The 19828-nt window shown below is 42.6% G+C and overlaps 1 protein-coding gene across 5 annotated transcripts in view; it reads left to right on the top strand.

The window, feature by feature from the left end:
- SOX5 (SRY-box transcription factor 5) overlaps positions 1-19828 on the top strand; it is a 285498-nt gene that overhangs the window by 259749 nt on the left and 5921 nt on the right. For all 5 annotated transcript variants that reach the window (XM_053942786.1, XM_053942785.1, XM_053942783.1 and 2 more), the window contains exons 12-14: positions 9599-9707; positions 10582-10755; positions 16886-17102. In XM_053942786.1, coding sequence (XP_053798761.1) covers positions 9599-9707; positions 10582-10755; positions 16886-17102 — 500 coding nt within the window. The remainder of the gene's footprint in view (positions 1-9598; positions 9708-10581; positions 10756-16885; positions 17103-19828) is intronic.

Below are 19828 nucleotides of genomic sequence, written 5' to 3'. Positions count from 1 at the left end.
TTAATGTGCTACCCCAACAACTGCACATCCCCCTCTTATTGCCCCTCTCCCCACTCTCTTTCTAAGTTTGTTTCACTGGGGTTCGTTGCCAGCAGAAGTTCTTGTGTGGGGATTGCAGTCCTCTTTGTTCATGCTGCCAGCACGCAGCACAAAGTTTTCAAAATGTGTGACAAGTCAAGCGGGTATCATGTCATCACCCATCCATCACCCAGGTGTCAGACTTTCAGTCAGCAGCCTCAACAGAATCATGCATGGTCAAGGAGTCCTGTTCAACAGGGCTACTGTACCCACTGCCAAAGTCACCTGAAACTTTTCACAAATATAATTAAAAAAACACAGGTCAGGCTTGCATGCTGCAAAGATCAAAATTGGTTTTGCTCAACACAAAGCAATAAACATTTTGATTTACTTCAGCTGAAAGTTTATCTACTTATTATCTGTCCCTCCCTTCCCTCTCCGCCTTTCTTTTTTTCTTTTTTCCTTTTTTTTCTTTTTTTTTTTTTTACCATTTGCTTTGTGTGGAGCTTGTGTATATTTATATTTACAGCCTCTGCATTTAATGGCCACATGCCTTGTTTTCACAGATGGCCAGTGGAAGAACTCCCCTCCCCCTTTTCCTTTAGTAAAGCCTGCCTTTGGTTTTGCTGCTTTTGTCACAGTGCCACTACTCTCAGTTAGCAAGTGCCTATGCATAAGAGGGAGAGATTCTGCAGTGAGGACTTATTTTATTCCCCCAAGGATTTTAGCTCTTCATTTTAAAACACTGCTTTTTTTTTTTTTTTCCCTCCTGATTGACCATCATTTATTAAATGCCCAGATCCATTTTTCAAAGACAAGATTGGATATTTATGTGTGTCCTTAGTGCCTTGTGATGGCAGGGATGCATGGGCAGGGTTAGCTAATAAGAGATGAAGCCTGTGGAGGGAGGGATGGGTTCTGCCCACAGATATGTGTGTGTGAAAGTCCAGCTGAAGTTAAGGAGAGCAGCAGGCAGAGAGGCAAGGGGAGAAGCCTAGACCCACGTAGCTGCTGAAGTCCAAATGGGAATTCAGACTTGGTTCACTCCAAGGGGTGGAGATTGGGAACATTCACAACCCAGTGTGGGTCAGGGAGGACTGCAGCTGTTTATGCTGTTGTGGAAGTTTTATGAATCCCAATAAAGATGGATCAACTTCCTCCTGAAAGTAAAAATATACAAGTGATGTGGAGTTCTTGTTACGAGTTTTGAGCTTTTGGAGTCCTTGGGTTTAAGTTCTAAGCTGTGCCCCACAGCCATGAGATCTTATTACTTCCTGAGATATTTTATTATTTTTACATGATCACATGTCTTAAGTCACTGGGGCTTTCAGCACATACATGGACTCCAGCATCAGTGCAGCACCTCTCTTCAATGTCATGGAGGCTGGGCCTGATTCTTCTGTGAGTTGTGTCCATTTGGGCTCCTGAGGGATCAGCCTGAGCTGTTCAGCAGGGCTGGAAGAAGTGTAAGCAAAGGTACACCAGCCTTCATAATTTGAATTCCTTCTAGGGAAAAATGGGGGAAAAAGTAGTCTGTAATGGCTGTATTGCTGCTGGGCAGTTTAGTCACCCATTGTTTATTAAACAATTGCCAGGAAAGCAGAGACTGTGTTCTTGCTTTCTCTTTGCATGCATGCAGACCCTCCTTCCCAGGAAATCCTGCGTGGGTTGTGATTTTCCACTTGTTTCATTTTTAGTGTGCCACCTCTCTCCCCAGTTAGTGTTTCCTTTCCATGCTGATCAGTTGTACCAGCTTTGCGACTCTCTGTGAAGTCCCTGATTAAAATTTACATGGCACATTTCATCCAGAGACCTCAAAACTCCTCACAGTGGTGGGGAAGCATCACTGTCTCCATCCTGTGGAGTTGAGGAAATTAAGATGCAGTGACTGAACAATTCACAGAGAGTTACGGGCCATGTCAGCCCAAGGAGCAGTCTGGATGAGAAACTGGGTCATGGAACTCTTAACCTACTTGCAGTCAGCAGATTACAGCTGGATCTGGTTGAGGTCAATGCCTCTGCCCGTGCTAGAGCAACTTTCCTGAGAAGGAAACAGCATCTCATCATTCTGCTTTGATTTCCTTTTCCTTTTTATTCCTTCTTCAAAATAATGGGCTAGGCCAGTCCTATGTGCATTTTCATGTAAAAGTCCTGACTTGCTCTGTCTCTCAAAGAGCCTAACGAGAGAAAAGCAGGACCTCAGTGTCCTCTAGAATTGCTACTTCCCATCCGTTTGTTTCCAAGCCAAATAATACACTTTATAAATGAAGCAATTCTTCCATTCCTTCTCAAACAAAGAATTAATTAAAAAAAAAAAGAAAAAAAAAAATAAACACAAAAGACCCCACCTTAGGGGCCTGGCCCTTGCCAGGTTATTGAGGATTTTCCTATTTTTATTTCTTATGCCTTCAGTGTCTTTAAAGATAATGACTTGAGAACCCTTAGAAACTGAAGCCCTGTGTCCACAGTAGGCAACAATGAAAAATGACTGTGTAAGTTTCAGCATATTCTCTCTGTGAATTGGTGTCTGTTCCTGAGAGAAGAGTAATTAAATGTCTAGGTCTTCATGGTCACTCTGATCTTTTCCCTGTAACACCTCATAAGGAACCTCTCTGCTGAGTCTGTGTAACACTTCATGTAGATTGCAAATCAGATGCAATGATTTCCAGGCAGTATTGAAGCAACAAGTGTTTTAATAAGTGCTGTAAACCAAAAGATATGGTTCCTCTACCAACTGATATAGCCCCAACTTAGACTGCATGCCATCATTTTGAAAGAAGTACCATAAAATCAGGAAGAGCCACAAATAAAGAGTGTTCTTTTATTTTCTTGTTTCTAATGCTGCTTTTAGATTCTGTGGGTGGATTATTCCATGAAAAATAGAGATCTTGGATAAGCAAGATTGAAAGAGCTGAGGGGGTGGTAAATGCATTGTTTCTTCATACTCAACTTTGATGCAACAACAAAAAACCTCCCAAATGATAACTTGCTGTGACATTATAAATAATCTTTCATCTTCTTTGGTGGTCCACAGAGTTTATATAATTGGAAGGCTAAACCCCTTCTTTGTTGTTTCTTGCGTTTTCATTAGTACAGTAGAAGACTATAAAATTGTGCAGCCAGAAGGGGTTTAACAATTACTGAGTCAACATTTGAAAGTCTCACTCTATTTTATCATTTATGCATGTGCTTTTTATGAGTTTTACAGCCCTGCAGGCGTTACTTAAGCAAGGTCCATTGCAGTGGTGGATCTATAACTGCTTTGTTTTTATTTTGCTTTCCTTGGTACCATGTGCCATCAGCAAAAGTCACAGTTCCATACTCGAAATGAAATTACAAACTTGAGATGGTAATTTTTTTGGAAGATTCAGGAGTGCTAATTTCAGTTACTAAAACATTTATCAGTCTTACTAAGGAACCTTTGGCAAGTCCCATAACATGTGACTCAGTTTCCTTTCTGGTAAGCAGTTCATAATCCTGCCTTTCTTTGTGAAATGTTGTGGGTAATTCAGTGATGAGTGAAGAACACTTGGGCAAGGCAACACAGAAAAACCCAAATCTAAGTCAAAGATCCCTCTGAAAGCAGCTAGAACTTCTCTTACAGCAGTTAGAGGTGTAACTGGATCTGGGCCATAGCAAGGCTTGGACTGGGACACAGACAGCGTGCACGGTACCTGTGTTGAGGTACCATGGCATTAATGTGCAGGAGCAGAGTCTGGAATGCAAATAATCCATCATCCAGCTCTGGGCACAGCTCTCACTGTTGCCAGTTGTTCCCCTGAGTTCTTCCAGCTCTCCACCGTCCGTCATGCCGGCCTACCTCATATTTTCCACACTTGCTGAGACTGGCTGAAAGCTTTAGAACTCAGGCTATTCTGGTGTTTATTATCACAAGAGGCAGAGGGATTGCACAGAGAGATTACCTTTACAAAGTTTTCATTTGTGTTAGATGGAGCATAGACTCCTCAGCTTCTTGGAGAGCTAAGGAAAATACCACAGGGTTGAATGGATAACACCTGGTGCCACCAGCTTGTCTAATAATTCAATATGTTTTTCTGTCATAAAGTGAACTTTTATTGTGCAATCATAGCAATTAATCTGCCTGAAACTTTAAGATCTGGTGCATATTGACCAAGGTATGTGTTGGAAGGGTTGATATTTACAGGCCCTTGCTGGGCAAGGAGATGTGCCTCAGTACCACAAGCCACATCAGATGCTGTCACAGGTCCTGCTCATCAATCTAAGACAAAAACTACCTCCTCAAAACTCAAATCTATTTGAACATACCACCATTAGCATTTAGATATGGGAAATAGCTGGACAAACTGTAGGTGGAGGGGAAGGGAAGAAATGAGACACACAAAAGGACAGTAGCAGGCAACCATCTGTTTAATTTATTGACACCAAGCAAAGGTACTAGGCTGTGCCCATTAGTGTGTGTGGAATTCTTAGGTGCAAGAGGTGATCAGCAAGTTTCTCCTTGCAGTTTGGCTGTGTTTGGCTCTCTCCACCTTTTTTTTTTTGCCTGGCCTTTCAGTTCCCTTGGGATATGAAAAGCAGGAATGTGAAGTTACGGTCCTGAACACTCCTCCTCAGGAATTGGCTGTTTCTCTGCAGGCATCAAAACGGAGAGGAGAAATATTCCTGTCAGGGAAAACGGGGGTAGGGTGAGGGGAGCAGCAGAGGGGAGAGGGGACTGCTTCAGTGAAAGTGCAAAGCTTGAATTATGCAATCGGAAAAACGGCTCTTGCCAGAGCGCGGCTCTGACGGGGCTCAGAGCGCCGGCAGGCTTTGCCAAGCAGCCCAGCCAAAAGGATGTCTCACAGAGGGGAGGAGGGATCCACGGCCATATGCCCAGCCTTCACAGTGTTCTGGAAGGAGCCTGGAGTCCTTCTGCAGTGTAGGTGTGGGGATGGTCTCGGGGCACCCTGATGCCGTGAGCCGGTACTGGAAGGAGCAGGGAGGGCAGTGGGCAGATCTAGCAGGATGATTTTATATCTCAAACGTTCCAAGGGCTTGCTTCACTTTCATGTAGTAGTGGGAGGAGTTCTGGCAAACAGGATCAGGCTGTTCTACATATGTTTTGACTCTTCTTGTTTTATGTTTCTTCTATGAAAGAGACTGCAACCAAGTTCTTGTCATTTTTAGATCAATGTTTTGTTAAACTACGACAGCTATCCATGACAGAGAGCCAACTAACTTTTGCAGCTGACCACAAAACTGAGTCTGACTTGTGGTGCTTAGTCATTTCTTATATTTTTTTTTTACATGACATATTCCATGTGTGTATGTGTTTTTGTTCTTTTAAATATAATTAGAGCATTTCTAAGAGTTGTGGTACAAATCAGTCTTCTCTGGCAGGTTAATTTCTTTGATTAATAAAGTTAGAAACTTCTCATCACATAGCGGCTATTGACAAAACCTCTCTGGTTATACTTTGAACAATTGGGCTATTTTGAGATTGAATGCTCTCTACAGGATTATCATCTCTGGTTTACCCATTAGAATTTTAAATGATCCAGTCAACAGAGCTCTTGCTGCCCCTGCAGAGAGTCTCTCCTACAATCCAGTAGAAATGATGATTAGGAAGCCCTTCATAAAGCAATAAGGTATTTATAAAATGTCTTTCACCCTTCTGAGGTCTGACACAAAATTCAGAAATTTGGAATCACTTCATGTTTAGCAAAAGATGGCTATGTTTCTTCTCCTGGAAGGACAGGAGTGCTCCTTGCTGTTTGCTTTTGCTGCTTTGTGCTGTCTAATTTTTAGAATTGCTTGTCTCACAAGCAATTCTTCACACCTCTTTCCTGGGTTTGGACCAACTTTGCCTGTTGTTCCCAGCAATATTAGTTCTAGGCTGCAGTAGATGCCACCTGGCATTTTTCTTAAGATGGAATAGCATTTCATACCTGAAACAAAGGGATGTTCTGCTGGGCCCAACATAATTAAACCCACCTGTTGGCACTGGGTGGGGCCTCACCTTGCTACTGTTTGAACAGCTAATCCAACACAGCAGAGTGGTGGCAGTTTTGGGAACATGTAATTTGGTTTTGAGTTACGATGATGATGACAAATAGATCCTGGTTTTGTATAAACTTCAAATAGTTGTGGATTTCGTGTCTGAATTTATCATGTAGATGTCCTTGTCTGTTGTGGGTTGGGGGCTGCAGTTGGAACCCGTTGATCTTTAAGGTCCCTTCCAACCCAAACCATTCTGTGATTCTGTGAGGGGAGGCTGGGATAGCAGTATGAGCAGATTGCCAGTTAATTTGGGGTCAGAGAAGAAAAAATCTTCTCCTTTCTTTCTTTGGAGTTCCCTAAATACTTGCCCATAAATAGAAGGACTGTGTAGAAATGGTGAATAGGTGCTTCCATCAAATGAAAAGCAGTAAGTCATCAACAGAATGCTTTCCAGCAAAATGCCATGGGATTGCTGCTTGGCCCCTTTCAAACATTTAGTGATTGTGAAAGTGTTTCTCTGTGTCAAGACTGGGGAAAATCAGCTGCTGTGTGTTTAATGGGAAGAGTGTAGGACAGGAAATCACAATGCTGCTGACCTATGGTCAGACTTCTGTATCCTGCCAGGGTGTTTTCTTTGGTGTTTTGAGGAGATGTTTTGAGGGGTGATTTGCATTTTTTTTTAATGGCTTGAGATGGAAGATATCTTAAAGATCTTCTACCTCCAAACCCCCTGCCATGAGCAGGGACACCTTCCACTGGACCATGTTGCTCAGAGCAACCAACCATCCAACCTGGCCTTGAGCAATTCCAGGAGCAGGGTATCCATAACTTCTAACTCTGGGCAGCCTGATCCAGAGCCTCACCACTCTCAGAGCAAAGAATTTGTCCCTAACATCTAATCTAAACCTACTGTCTTCCAGTGGGAAGCCACTGCCCCTTGTCCTTGTCATTCCAGGCCCTGGTAAACATTCTCTCTTCATCTTTCTCATCAGCTCCCCTCAGGTACTGCAAGGCCACAATTAGATCACCCTAAAACCTTCTCTTTTCCAGGCTGAGCAACCCCAACTCTCATAGCCTTTCCTCGTAGGAGATGTGCTGGTGCAGAGGCTCAGGCAAGAGCAGGCCTTAGACTTATTATTGCCTTTGTGCTTTTTAAACTTAAAACATTTCTGAACATTAACACAGAAAGGTACAGCTGGCTGCTTTGATCCTCTGCTTCAAGAGCAATCTCATGCAGAAGTTCTTTTTAGCTGCCATTTTACCATTGGTGGTTGAGTTACACGTTGAAGTAGCAAGGAGTAAATTGTCACCGTGTTAAGAGCATGGTTCCAGTGGCATCATGTCACAGTTCTGTGAGAGCCACCTCCTCCATGGTCACCAGGCATTGCTTCAGGGCCCCCTTCCATCCCACTGGGCTCCCTCACTGCATCCAGCATGGCTGCAGCTCCAAGAGCCAAACTCTGCCCAAGCTGGGGTGCAGCAGGCCTCTGTGGGCTGGCTAAGCCAGGCTCTGACGAAGGAGCCGTACCTGCGGTGTGCCTTGCAGGCAGCTTCCAGAGTGTCCTCTGACCTGGGGGCTATCAGATCGTGTCCCCAGAGCATGCTGGGGAGTGGGATTGCCTCTGCCTCCAAGAGCTGCATTTCCTGCCTAAAGAAGCAGCTGTTCAGCCCATGCCCTGTACACTCTCAGCTGTTTTTCTAAGAGGTTTACACGTGCTTTGAAAAAAGTCTGCAGCAGAGTAACTCCCCTCCCCTACAATATAGCCAAGAGAAAATGTTCTTTTACATCCTAGCTTGGTGCCAGTGTTTTAAAATGATTCTTGACATTTTTTTTTTTTTTAACTCTAGCATTATGAAGTTGACAGGAAATAGAATTTTTTTTTTCCTGAGGAAAAACTGTTGACTTCCATTATATATCTGCAATCAATTTGGAAGAAATACAAAGTCAACTTAGTCCTGACTTTCTGACTTCTGACAGGCTGCTTTGGAAATGAGAACTGAGTTAAAAACGATGGATCAAAGAGTTTGGTGAAGCTAAATGCCTGAATAGTTCAGGTGCTTATTTGAAGCTTCTCCAAATATCCAAGCTGCTTTCTGGATCTGCTGTGCCTGGTAGTGTTATGGAAACCCTTTTGCTTGCGATAGGCTGAGTCTGCTGCATGAGCTTTTCCTGCAAAAACCAAGAGGATAACTCCTCTTGCATGCTTTCCATGGTGAAGTGTCAGGGTGTAGACAAAGCACCAGGAGTGTGAAAGGGATTCATAGTGAAAATGAATGTGAGGAATAGGAAAGTTAACCTCATGTTCCCTAAACTCTGTGAGCATAAAAATTGAGCAGGTTAGCCTTGTTTCTAACTCTTCCTAAGAAAATCTTTGTGCAGTGGCTTGCATGAATTTGAACCATTCTTTGAATTGCAGATGTAGGGATATCAGTTTGCAGGAAGGATTTCTGTATTCGCATTGTTCTCTTTTCTGTTTTCCAATGTAACACATCCCAGTGACATTATTAGGCTACATGAAACAGTTGCCACGTGGAAACTGAAAGTTTTTTTAGTTTATTGATCTTTTACAGCCAACAGGAGTAGAATAGAGCAAGGAAACAGAAATCCTTTCTTTCAGAAAGAAGCTCAAAAGATTTTTTTCGACTGGAGCCACTTCATTATCATGCCACATCATGTCATTTTCTTAGCTTTGCAAAAGGCACAGTGCCTGAGATTTTGAAATGTTAGTATTGCTTCCCTGAAAGACTTACTTTTAAACGTATGATTGTCAAGAAGATAGAATGCTCACGAGCAAAAGTCATTGGGAAAACAAAAACAGTTGGAAAATGGAACACCTTTTGTTTGTAAAGTCAAACAATTCAGGGGGAAGCGAGGTGTTTTGAAGAGGACGTTGGAATGAATTGCCCTAGCATGTTGTTCTGGCAGTCTTTAGAGACTGCTGCAGCCTGACAGATTAATTGGCAGCACACAGCAGCCTGTTGCAATCCAGGGTTCACAGTTAGTTCTGACCAGATGAGTGATGGACGGGGTGTTAGTGGGGTTGGACAAAACAGTCTGGACAAGAACACAAACTGCTGCCCAAGGATCATGCTTAATTCAGGCTGAACCTTCCCAAAGCCTGAATAAGTTTGAACTGTAGGGTGTTTTTTCTTGCCCTATGGGCTGCTTCCTAAAATACTGCCTTTTAAAAAAGAAACAGAGCAAAGCCATCCATGTCTCTGCACTTTGATTGCAGACTAGAAATAGAGTGCTACAGTAAATGCATTGCAAAAGAGCATGTGTCACCTAAACTTCCAGGCCAGCTTTGCAGTCCCAGGAACATAGAGAGTTGAAGTATTCTTCAGATGTGCAGCCAGTTTTAGCATGCCTAACTAAGCCAATCTTTTCAACACTATGGAGTTTGCTTATCACTAGCTAATAAGCAAGTTTTGAAAAGCACTTTATGGTAGAGTCTGTAACCCTGTCTCTTCCAGAAAAAGCATTGTTATTTATTCTTCAACACATGGCTCAGTAAACTCATGTGAATAGTTATCTAGCTTCCCTATAAACCTCCTAAATAATGTACAAACTTTGGAGTTACATTATTTAATTATTTTCCTGATCATCTTGCCCATATAGGACAAAACAACACTGGAGACCCTGACTCAGCAGCTGGCAGTAAAACAGAGTGAAGATGGGAAGTTCAGCCACGCAATGATGGATTTCAACATGAGTGGAGATTCTGACGGTCAGTACAAATGGCTTTTCCCAATTTCCAGGTTTATGTGTGCGTATCAACAGGATCTGAGGGAGAATCCAAGTGCTTTGGAGGCCCATGAGGAATACAAACTGTTAGTATTAAGTGGCTATGAAACAAGGCAGGAAGAAGTGATTCATCTTTTAAGTCTGGAGATGATTTTTAACCTTCCCTCTGTCCACTGAAGATCTCAAGATGGGACCAAAAATGTATTTCTCATAATAAAAGGGACTAAAGGAGGCAGATATATGTGGGGTAAGGGAGATCACACAGGGAAGCCATGAAGTGTAGACCTGATCCTCTGTAAGTGCTGTGTTCTCTGCATCTGTGGGGGTTTTATTGGTTTGATGAAGCGAGCACAATGTTTATTTGTGTCTCTGCTATTGCATATATTTTTAAGGAGATGTAAGCACAAAAACAGGCAAGTATGTAAATATTCATTTGCTAGTTGGAGAACTGCTTAAGACGGAATGCCCAGTATTGCCATCTATCACACCCTTTCTGTCACAGAAAAGGTAGAAAATAGGTGACATAATATGACCAGCATTCTGTAAGCAAGAAAGGATGAAAATTAAAAATAAGCCTGCATTGATAAGTACATATTTGATTTATGTAATTAAGCAGTAAAAGATGCCTTAGAAAAGCTGTGTAATACTTTGTATTTAAGAACAATCAAAACTCCTTATCAGGTGTACACTGTGTGATGCTGAATTAATAGAATAAAGCAGGCAATATGCAATAGATTAACCATTAACCTCTTGTGACTATGACTCATTGAACGTGCAGCAGCTGACCTAGGTTACTGCTGGCAGAGGAAGCTGCATTCCGAGCCACAAGCTGGAGATGTTTCCCTGTTGCTTTGCAGGAAGCGCGGGAGTTTCGGAGTCTCGGATTTACCGCGAGTCGCGAGGGCGCGGCAGCAACGAGCCGCACATCAAGCGCCCCATGAACGCCTTCATGGTGTGGGCTAAGGACGAGCGCAGGAAGATCCTTCAGGCCTTCCCTGACATGCACAACTCCAACATCAGCAAGATACTAGGTAAGAGTGGCAGAGCACCGCTTTTCCCGAGCGGAGCTGGCGAGGATTCTGACCGAGTTTAGCTGAGCACCTGACGGAACAGAATTGCTTCTTTCTCTCTTGTGCTTTAGTCACTGCACCAAGAAGAGCAGTGATAGGGGTTTCCCCAGCAGTATGTATTAACCACAACCTGAAATATTCATTGTAATTATTGAGATTGTGGTGGCGACTTCGCTGTGCACAGAGGAGAGGTGAAGTAGCCTGTAGTTCCCAGGTTTTCCTTGTGAGATACGGGGGTTACATTTCTCCTTTTCCAGAGAACCATGACTTCACCAGACTGCCACTTCTTCAATAGGCTGGACGGTGGCTTAGCCAGTTCTTCCGTCAGTTCCCTCAGGTCCTGCAGATGCATCTCGGCAGGCCCCACAGATTTGTGCATCTTCAGGTTCTTGAACCTGATCTTCTCCTACAGTGGGTGGTTCTTCATTCTTCTGTATATTGAAAAGAATTCTTTTAAAACCCTGATTTCCATATTGTCTGCTCTTCACGTCCCGATCAATATTTGTCATGAGCATCATCTACTGAATCTTATGCCAAAGTCTTCCAAAGTCTTGTCACTGTTTGATCAGATTCTCAGGACCATGTTCTATCCAAAGTTACTCCTCTGTGTTGTGCTAGATGGTGCAGTAGGTGAGGCTCACTGAGGCCAGTGTATTACTTTTCAGCAGAAAAATAATACATCTGTGACCAAATTAGAGATATTGTATTTTTACCAATAAAAAGAGCTACAGGACCTAAGCATCCCTCAGGCCAGTGGCTAAGCAGGGAACAGGTTTACCTGTGCTGCAGATCTCACTGGTGTTGCAGGCTGCTCAAGAGATGCAGTGCAGTTTTAATGGCAGCATTAACCAGCTGCAGGGCTGGTAAATATGCCACGTTTAGACTGGTCAGAGATTTGAGGCTTACCTTGATTAGAGTAGTGTTATGAAAAGTTAGCAGGGGGCAAGTGGAAACGAGATAAATTGGTTGGAGAAGCAAAATGTATTGCCATGGATGGCAGATGTGATGATATGAAGCCATGATTTAAAGGGTGGTATGAGATGATTAGATTAGTTATGGGAACAGGATTAGAAGGCTAAATTGGTTATGTTGATGGCAATATAACCTTATACTGGTTAAAAGCGATTATACTGGTCAGAGGTGTATGATGTGATTAGCCGGAGGACAGGGCAGTAATAGTTTTGGTCTGTTTCTAAATTGAGACTAGACCTGGTTAAACCTGTTTTTAAGTAATCAGCTTCAGAAATCTACAAGATCATTCTGAATGGCCCTTTTCATATAGAAAGTACAAAGAGAGCTTGATGTTTTCCCTCTTAACTGATTGTTTTGGATAACAACCTCCGACAGCACGCTGCTAATTCATTCTGCTTAAAACAGGCGCTTGAGCTGGGCTGACATTTTACGCAGTCTCTGGGGATCCTGGTTGACATTTTAAAGGGCTTCTAAGCATTTTATAATACCCTAAAATCTGGTTTTAATAAGCCATTCTGCTGAAATTGTTAACATAAGGAATCACCTTTTACTATTTGGCGCTAGATCAGGGAGATATGGAGACATCTTTTTCTGATTAGATATACAGTAGTTGGAGTAAAATGTGCAAATTCATTACAGATCCTGTTGAGGTGACAGACAGTATAGCTGACTCCAAACTCTCTGTTTTGCTGCCAGATATGGGGAAAAGCAAGGTCTGAGACAGTGAAAGATGATGTTTCTATTTCTTTACAGCATCACATTTGATTTTTTTTTTTCATTCTACGTGTGCAATAGAGAGGGATGTCCTGGCATCTTCCTTCCTGACAGAAACACTACAAAGTTCTTCCTTCAGCTGCAAAAGGCCAATCTTTTGAACTCAGCAGGGAGCTGTCTGTTAACTGGCATAGGGTGACCAATTAGAAGCTCACAGTTCAGCCAGGTATTAGGGTGTCCTTATTAGAAAGCCACAATTTTTCCTTCCCATTTTTCCAGAAGCTTTGCTACACATTGAGGTCACAGAGCTTGTTGTCACACAGAGTAACTTAGATAGAGTTCTCACCAACCGAGGGTCATTTTTATAGTAAAATGAGAGGAGGTGCTCTTCCCAGCCCTAGAATTCTCTAGGGATTATGTTTGACACTGTGGTATTATGTTTTGAGCATAAAAATTACATACACGGATTTGTCACTAAATTCATCTGTGCATACGTTTGTCATCCATCTGTTCATTGCAACTTAAACTTGTGGATAATGGTTTTTTTAGTAAATTGTTAAAAAAGTGCTAAAGTGGGGCTGCTGGACCCTGTCAACTTAAAAGTGCATTGTTTAGATAATTTTGGTAAATGTTTTAATTATTTTCACTGAGAAATCTATGTAAAGATTTTGGGGGAAAATGAAGTTAATTACTAGCTTCAGAAATTCTCTTGGAATGTATATGTGTGTTTATATGAATGTGTACACTTACCTATACATTATACAAGTGTTTGTCTGTGTGAAAATGTTTTTTAAACATAAAATCAGCCTGATTCAGGTACTCAGATTGAAAAATACCAGTCTAATGGACTGAAAGTTAGAGAATATTGCAAGCAGCTGAAAATTCTTGTCAGAGAAACTTGGCTTAAAATCAGAAGTGAGCAGAGCTCTGAATATTGCACGTGTGTGTCTGGGCATGGGTGAGGGCATCTCTCTTCTGCCCTGGACTCAAGGATTTGCCCTCTCTGGATGTGCTCACAGTTACACACAGCTGTGTGGGCACAGCTCTGACTGCCCTAGCTCAGTTGAGGGGCAGGAGCTGTGCTTGGTGCTGCAAAGTCTTTGAATTTTTTTTTTTTTCCCTAAATGCTTCGGCCACCATCCATCGGGGAGAATTGTGCTAGAATCCTGCTTGTCATTTTGCATGCATCTAGGGAGGGGAATGGGCTCTTGTTTTCATAGCCAAGGAGAAAAGCCTTGCATGCTTGACCCACTCAAAGCTTTCCAACACAGATGGTGAGCAGGGAGCTCACTCAAGACTGCAAATCTTCCCATAAAAAGAAAGGTTTCTCAAGTTTTTTGCAATCACATCTTGTTTGGGCTTGGGTTTGGCACTGTGCATAGGTGCTCATGCCTGCCTGTGTATGTTTGTAGACACATAAAAAAATGACAAATAAAGCTATTACAGGCATATTTAGTCAAAATATAAGGTATTTTTAAAAAGCTTTAATATGTTGATTGATGGTACTCATTCATAGCTTACCCTGTGGGTAAGATCAGACTTACATACCCTTCAAAATTTCAAGATTTAAGATGAATACAGTTCAGATAATTGATTGGATTATGCAAATTATTAAGAAAATAAGTGAAAATTATCAAATATAAAGAACAATGGTTTATCATCAGAAAGTGTGCCGTTTTTTAAAATTTATTTTGACAGCATTGTTTGTTTAATTATGTATGATATTTCAAAACATACTAGTAAACTATATTTAGTATATTTTGTAAAAACAGTAAAGTCATAGTAAGAGGAGGTATCACTGCAGGAGGCAGCTATTAAAAATTTGCTAGGAAGAGAGGTAAAACTACCAGGATTTTTGTTGTATTTGAGTGTTCAGGCTCAGGAAGAAAAAATATTATAAATAATATTAGTGTATAAATATTGTAGGTGTAACTGTATGTACAGATATTATGCATCAAAATTTCATATTCTATTGCCCTGATCCTACAAAGGTTTGTGCCATTTGCCTGACTTTACTTACTACTTTTTGTCACATGACGGGGTAGGAATCTGCCTGCCCAGGTCTGACTGTAGGTTTGCAGCAGGTGAAATGGCATAGCAGAAGAGAAACTGTGCTGGAATATAGAGCATTTTCATGGTAATTTGGCAAGAGCTGACCTTAATTTCTACCTTTCTGTGCATCTGTCTGTCTCAAAATATGTGTGAGTCCCTGCACTGCAGATCCCTTCACAGCATATAGAGCAAATGTCAAGATTTGTTTAAAGACTGAGCTTCTCAACTTTTCTCTTCATAAGAAAACCCTGATGCAGCATCAGGAGCAGGGGCTGGGGCTGTTTCCCTAGGCCATTAGGACTTCAGCAGGTCTGTCATTAGACAGCTCTGGATTTGGGCTCACTCTTAGGATTTTCTTTGCTGAAATACCGATGTGTCAGTGCCTACATACAGAATTTGAAAGCACACCCACATCTGGGCATCTTCCAGAGCTCATCTGCTTTACCGTGAATTCTTAACGTTGTTCAACACAGGCCCAGCCTGTGTTTCCCTCTTAGGCAGCATTAGTTGGTGTGCAGGGTTGTGACAGTCACTGTGTCCTTCATCCCCAAGTCCAGGAGGAAAGTCAGTGCCATTTTTCCAGCCACTCTCTTTGCCAGGAAAAGCTTGGAATAATTTCTCTGCAGGAGACCAAGCTGCTGAGCAGGATCCTGGTCCCAGGGTGCTGCCCTGTGTAACACAGAGCCCTGCCACCAGTCCCCAGGCACAGACACCACCTCTGTGTGGCATAAGAAGGGACGTGCAGGAGTTTCAGCCCTAAAAAGCTATCTAGCCATGCAGTTATGGTGCTGGGCCTAAGCTAATAACAATGTCATTAAACTCCTTCCCATTCCAGGACTAGCTGGGGGATTTCTGCATGCTATGTGCTGTAAACAGGATGAAAAATTATGATTTTGACTTCAAAGCAATGTTTGCTTTGCCCCTTTTCAGGACAAAGACATCACTGTTTCTACATTGCTTATCTCTGGGTATGAGGTCAGGTGCTACCAGCTCTTCTCTCCAGAAACCCAGACTGCAGCATGGAATAAAGATTCAAAGAGTAATGGGAAAAATGGTGTCAATAATCACAAGGGGCCTTTCTAGAGGGAATTAAACTGTTTTCTTTCATGGGGAAAGGATAACTGTGCTCCCTCTACTGCAGGTCTTGGGGGTACAGTGGGATAAGACCAGCCTGAGCAGTAGCATGAGCTAACCATAAAAAATGAGGAACCAAGAGGAAGTCAAGTATGACATATGGCATTATGAACCCATTAAACTGAGAAACTATTCAAACATTTTTCCAGTGGGAAACTTGACTATTTTCCAATAAAGTTTTCTTTCTAGGCCACAGGTTTCACAGCTTGAACTATTCCTGTTACTTGAAATGTATCTTACCCTGAAGCACTTCTATATTTAATGGAAAAATAAAATGGGGCAACTGAGTCAAGAACTTTTACTTTCTGCTCCCATATTATATCCTTTAAGAAGTATTAGTTTATAACTTTCAGCAAGCATTTGAAAACAATTTTGAAGTCTTTACTATATCCCTAACTCAAATATCCACATTAGCATAGTCAGAAAACAGGGCTGCCAGTAATGAAGCCATAGTGCAGCTCCTGGGAGAGCTGTGTCAGTACCTCACTGCTTTTCCCTTCATGACACAGTAAATTCTTTAAGTTGGGGCTGGCAGTGTATCCCAGGACTTGGTCTTGGAGTTAAAACCCCACTGACACATATGGGATGGTTTATAGCTTTTAGAGACATTGCTTTGGGGTCTTTACAGGCTCCTGTACCTGACTGCAGAGCATTTACAGTCAGTTCCTCTTCTGACCACCAACCTGGGAGCCAGAAAGACCCAGTGTTTGTCAGGAATGATGAGGCTGTGGGCTTGTGCATATCCAGATCTGATGCCCTGATCCAGCTGTGGATCACAGACAGGAACACATGGAGCCTTCCATGAGCAGGAGGTGTGAACAGGCATGTGACCAAGGGAAAGTGTGGGGACACAGCAGAGCACACTCTCTGTGTCCATTCCTCCAAAATACACTGCCTTGTTCCCTGGAACCGTGTCAGGATCATGGTTTTACTGCCCACCTGAAAGGCATTGTAAGGTAGATAAATTTCAGTAAAATATTGAGTCAAAATTTCCAGGCCGCCTCTCTCTGCATCTTGGCCGTACCCAGGAGGTTTATGAGTCAAATACAAACAAGACCAGAACCCTGTCTAGATGCTCTGACAGATTCCCAGCCCAAAGCCAAATGGCCTTAGGTGTCTTCTTCTGGGTGACCTACTTGTTCCTCTGCCTTGCAGCGTTTGGGGATGAGTAGCATCTCATCTCTTTTTTTTCTGCTTTTTTTTTTATTTTTGGTGACAGGATCTCGCTGGAAAGCTATGACAAACCTAGAGAAGCAGCCATACTATGAGGAGCAGGCCCGGCTCAGCAAGCAGCACCTGGAGAAATACCCAGACTACAAGTACAAGCCCAGGCCGAAGCGTACCTGCCTTGTGGATGGCAAGAAGTTACGCATCGGCGAGTACAAGGCCATCATGCGCAACCGACGCCAGGAGATGAGGCAGTACTTCAATGTTGGGTATGGCACCTCCCACAAGCACTGCTCGTTCCGTCCAAAAACAAACAAAAATCAGGGAGAAACCTTAATTCTTAATCATAGCTTATTGGTGAGGGCATTAGATGTTGCTAACAGAAAATGAGAGCTGTACTTCATAGCAAAGTGTTCCGGGAGGAGGTTAGGCAGTGTTAGGAAGCTTTTGTTGGCTCTGTTTTACACTCATCTTAGCGCCTCAGCCAGCTGTCTCATTTCCGCTCTGATCGTGAAAAAAAAAAGGCTTTAAGATTTTCTAATGAAACTTATTTCTAATGAAATAAACTTATTTCTAATGAAATAAGTCTTCTAGTAAAGCCTTACAACTATTACGGGGCCTCAGAGAGAGTATCTGAAGGAATCCGTGGTAGTGCCTCTGGATCCAAAAGCCAGAGAAAGGAGTTTGCATTCAGTAGGATCTGTGGCAAGTGGTCTGCAAAAGGACTGCTGAGCACGCTGAACCTGAGCTGGAATATGGATGTGGCTCAGTTGATTGATGCCAAGCTGTATTCATATCATGTCTGCATTGTTTATTTGCCCTTCCAGGGAGTGTCTTACAGTCCAGCAAGTTAAATGCTTTCTGTTGAGCAGAAATTTTAAGACCAGTTCTGATAAACAGCTAATAGATCAGTTTGATATGATTAGAATATATGCCTAGAAGACTAGCGAATATTTTCCTTCCACAGAAATTCCTTGGTGTTGGTTACAGCAGATCAAAAAGAACCCAAATTAATCAAATATTCCACAATATTTCTGTATTCACTTGAGAAAATTAAAAGCTACACAGGGATCCTAAGAAAAAAAAGCAAAACCAGCAACAAGAGCGACCCTCTGAAATAATGGAATTTGTGTTCTGTTTCATCTTGGTTTGGAATCCTTTTGGTATTAACATCTCTTTAGTTGATGGCTGGAAGTAGCAATAAAGGAGAGAACATCTATCCAGTGACTGTTAAGTGTCACCAGACTGTGTTTTAAACAGCTACAGTGTGCATTGTTAGAATAAGCCGCTCAGCAGAGAAATTTGAGCTGCTTAACCCTGTGGTGCTGGCAGGTCCAGTGATCCCAGTGGTAAGCACTGAAACAAACATAGGGAAGTCAGCCAACATTCAGCATCAAGAGATTAAAAAAAGAGGAGGGGGCCTTGTGGAAAAAGAATCGGTGGCAACAGAGCCCCCAAAACGCTGCTTATCTGGTTAACATGCATGCCTCATCATGGGGAAAAAAATTAACCTTGTTACATTCTGCCTGCAGAAATTCAGCTTTCCAAACAAGGCTGACATTGAAGTCAAGACATTTCTGGAGGTAATTTGCACTGGGGCAGAACCCAGGGCAAAATCTTTCTGGAAGCAGCTGACAGAGTGGCCAGTGGCTGCAGTGGGGCCAGGGTGTGATGTCACCAGTCACAGCACTGCAGTTGCATTCCTGCTTTAGGTTCCCCATCTGTTGCATCCACCAATACAGGTCATTTAGGGCTAAACTCCTAAACACCAGCCCAGCTGTCTGGGCACACAGTAAGTGCTTGGTTTAACAGGAGCTGTGGCTGTGGTGGAGGCATCGCAGTGGGAAGGATTGGGAATTTTTTAATGTTCCCTATTTCAGCATCCTCATCTTCAGTGGTAGCGTGTCAAGCGTGGCCTGCTGAGAGCCCTAATACATTAGTATCTGAGGACTGCTGCAAGATCCTCTAGGCTGGACATCCCATAGAGGTGGAAAAATACTACTCTTAAATTATTTAATATTTGAAAAGCACTCTGAAAAGCACCATTTAAGTGCAAAGTGTTCCTATTGTTAAATATTAAAACCAATTTAAGTGCGCTGAATCTGGTCGCAGAGATGCTGACTCCAGAAAACAAAAGCCTTCCTACTGAATTAAGAATAAAATGGAAATCGGATCTGCTCCCTACTTTAAGGGCTGTATCTTCAGCTGAGACAACTTGGGTTGTTTCAGAAACGTGGAAACAGGGGCTCTGTGAAGGGAGACCTGGCTTGGATGGCAGGCAGGAAGTATCTGAAAATGCAGCGAGCAATTCCAAACAAGTATAAAGCTGCTTGGCAGAGGAGAGTCTTTCAGGATCACTGTACTGTGTGAGGCTTACTGTGCAGCCAGGGCACAGGCAGGCAGGGGAACAGGGAAGGGTTTCATTCTTAATTAAGAATGTTCATCTCAAGAGACTCTGCCCTGTCTCCTGTGGCAAGGCTTTTCAGTGCAGATGGACACACCGCTGATGACATTACAATGTGCAACATGTACTGAACAGAATTACTGCAATGGAATTACTTCATGTAGGAAGGCAACAAAAGGAGCATGAATTTTAAACCTCTAGGCTTGTTGGGACTCTGAAGCTTCTCAGGGAAACAAACACTGGTATAACATAGCTAGTGTTCTTGATGCAGAGGGAATTTCTGTGGCCTGCAATAACTCTTTTTACTGCAGACAGGTTTCCAAGGCTTAGATGTATAAAGGCATCCTGTAGAAGATTTTCTCAAATGCTCATGTTGTTTCCTTGCTTTTTATTTATTTTTCAGTAATGCCCACTACTGTTTTAAGTCTGCCTTTTCCCAATTTTATCCAACTGTAGGATAAAAGAGACCAAAAAAAATTCTCTTTGGGAAAAGAGAATCTGCTTTTCACAAGGGCTGCTCCCAGTGGAAACTCTCACTTTCTAGTGGGAGGCCTTTAGGCCACTGTTCCTCTCCCTAGTAATGATCAGGTC

Source organism: Vidua chalybeata, chromosome 5 (assembly GCF_026979565.1).
Source record: "Vidua chalybeata isolate OUT-0048 chromosome 5, bVidCha1 merged haplotype, whole genome shotgun sequence".
NCBI classification, from domain to species: domain Eukaryota; kingdom Metazoa; phylum Chordata; class Aves; order Passeriformes; family Viduidae; genus Vidua; species Vidua chalybeata.
Note: the sequence above shows the minus strand (reverse complement) of the source record. Positions and strands in the feature narration are given on the sequence as shown.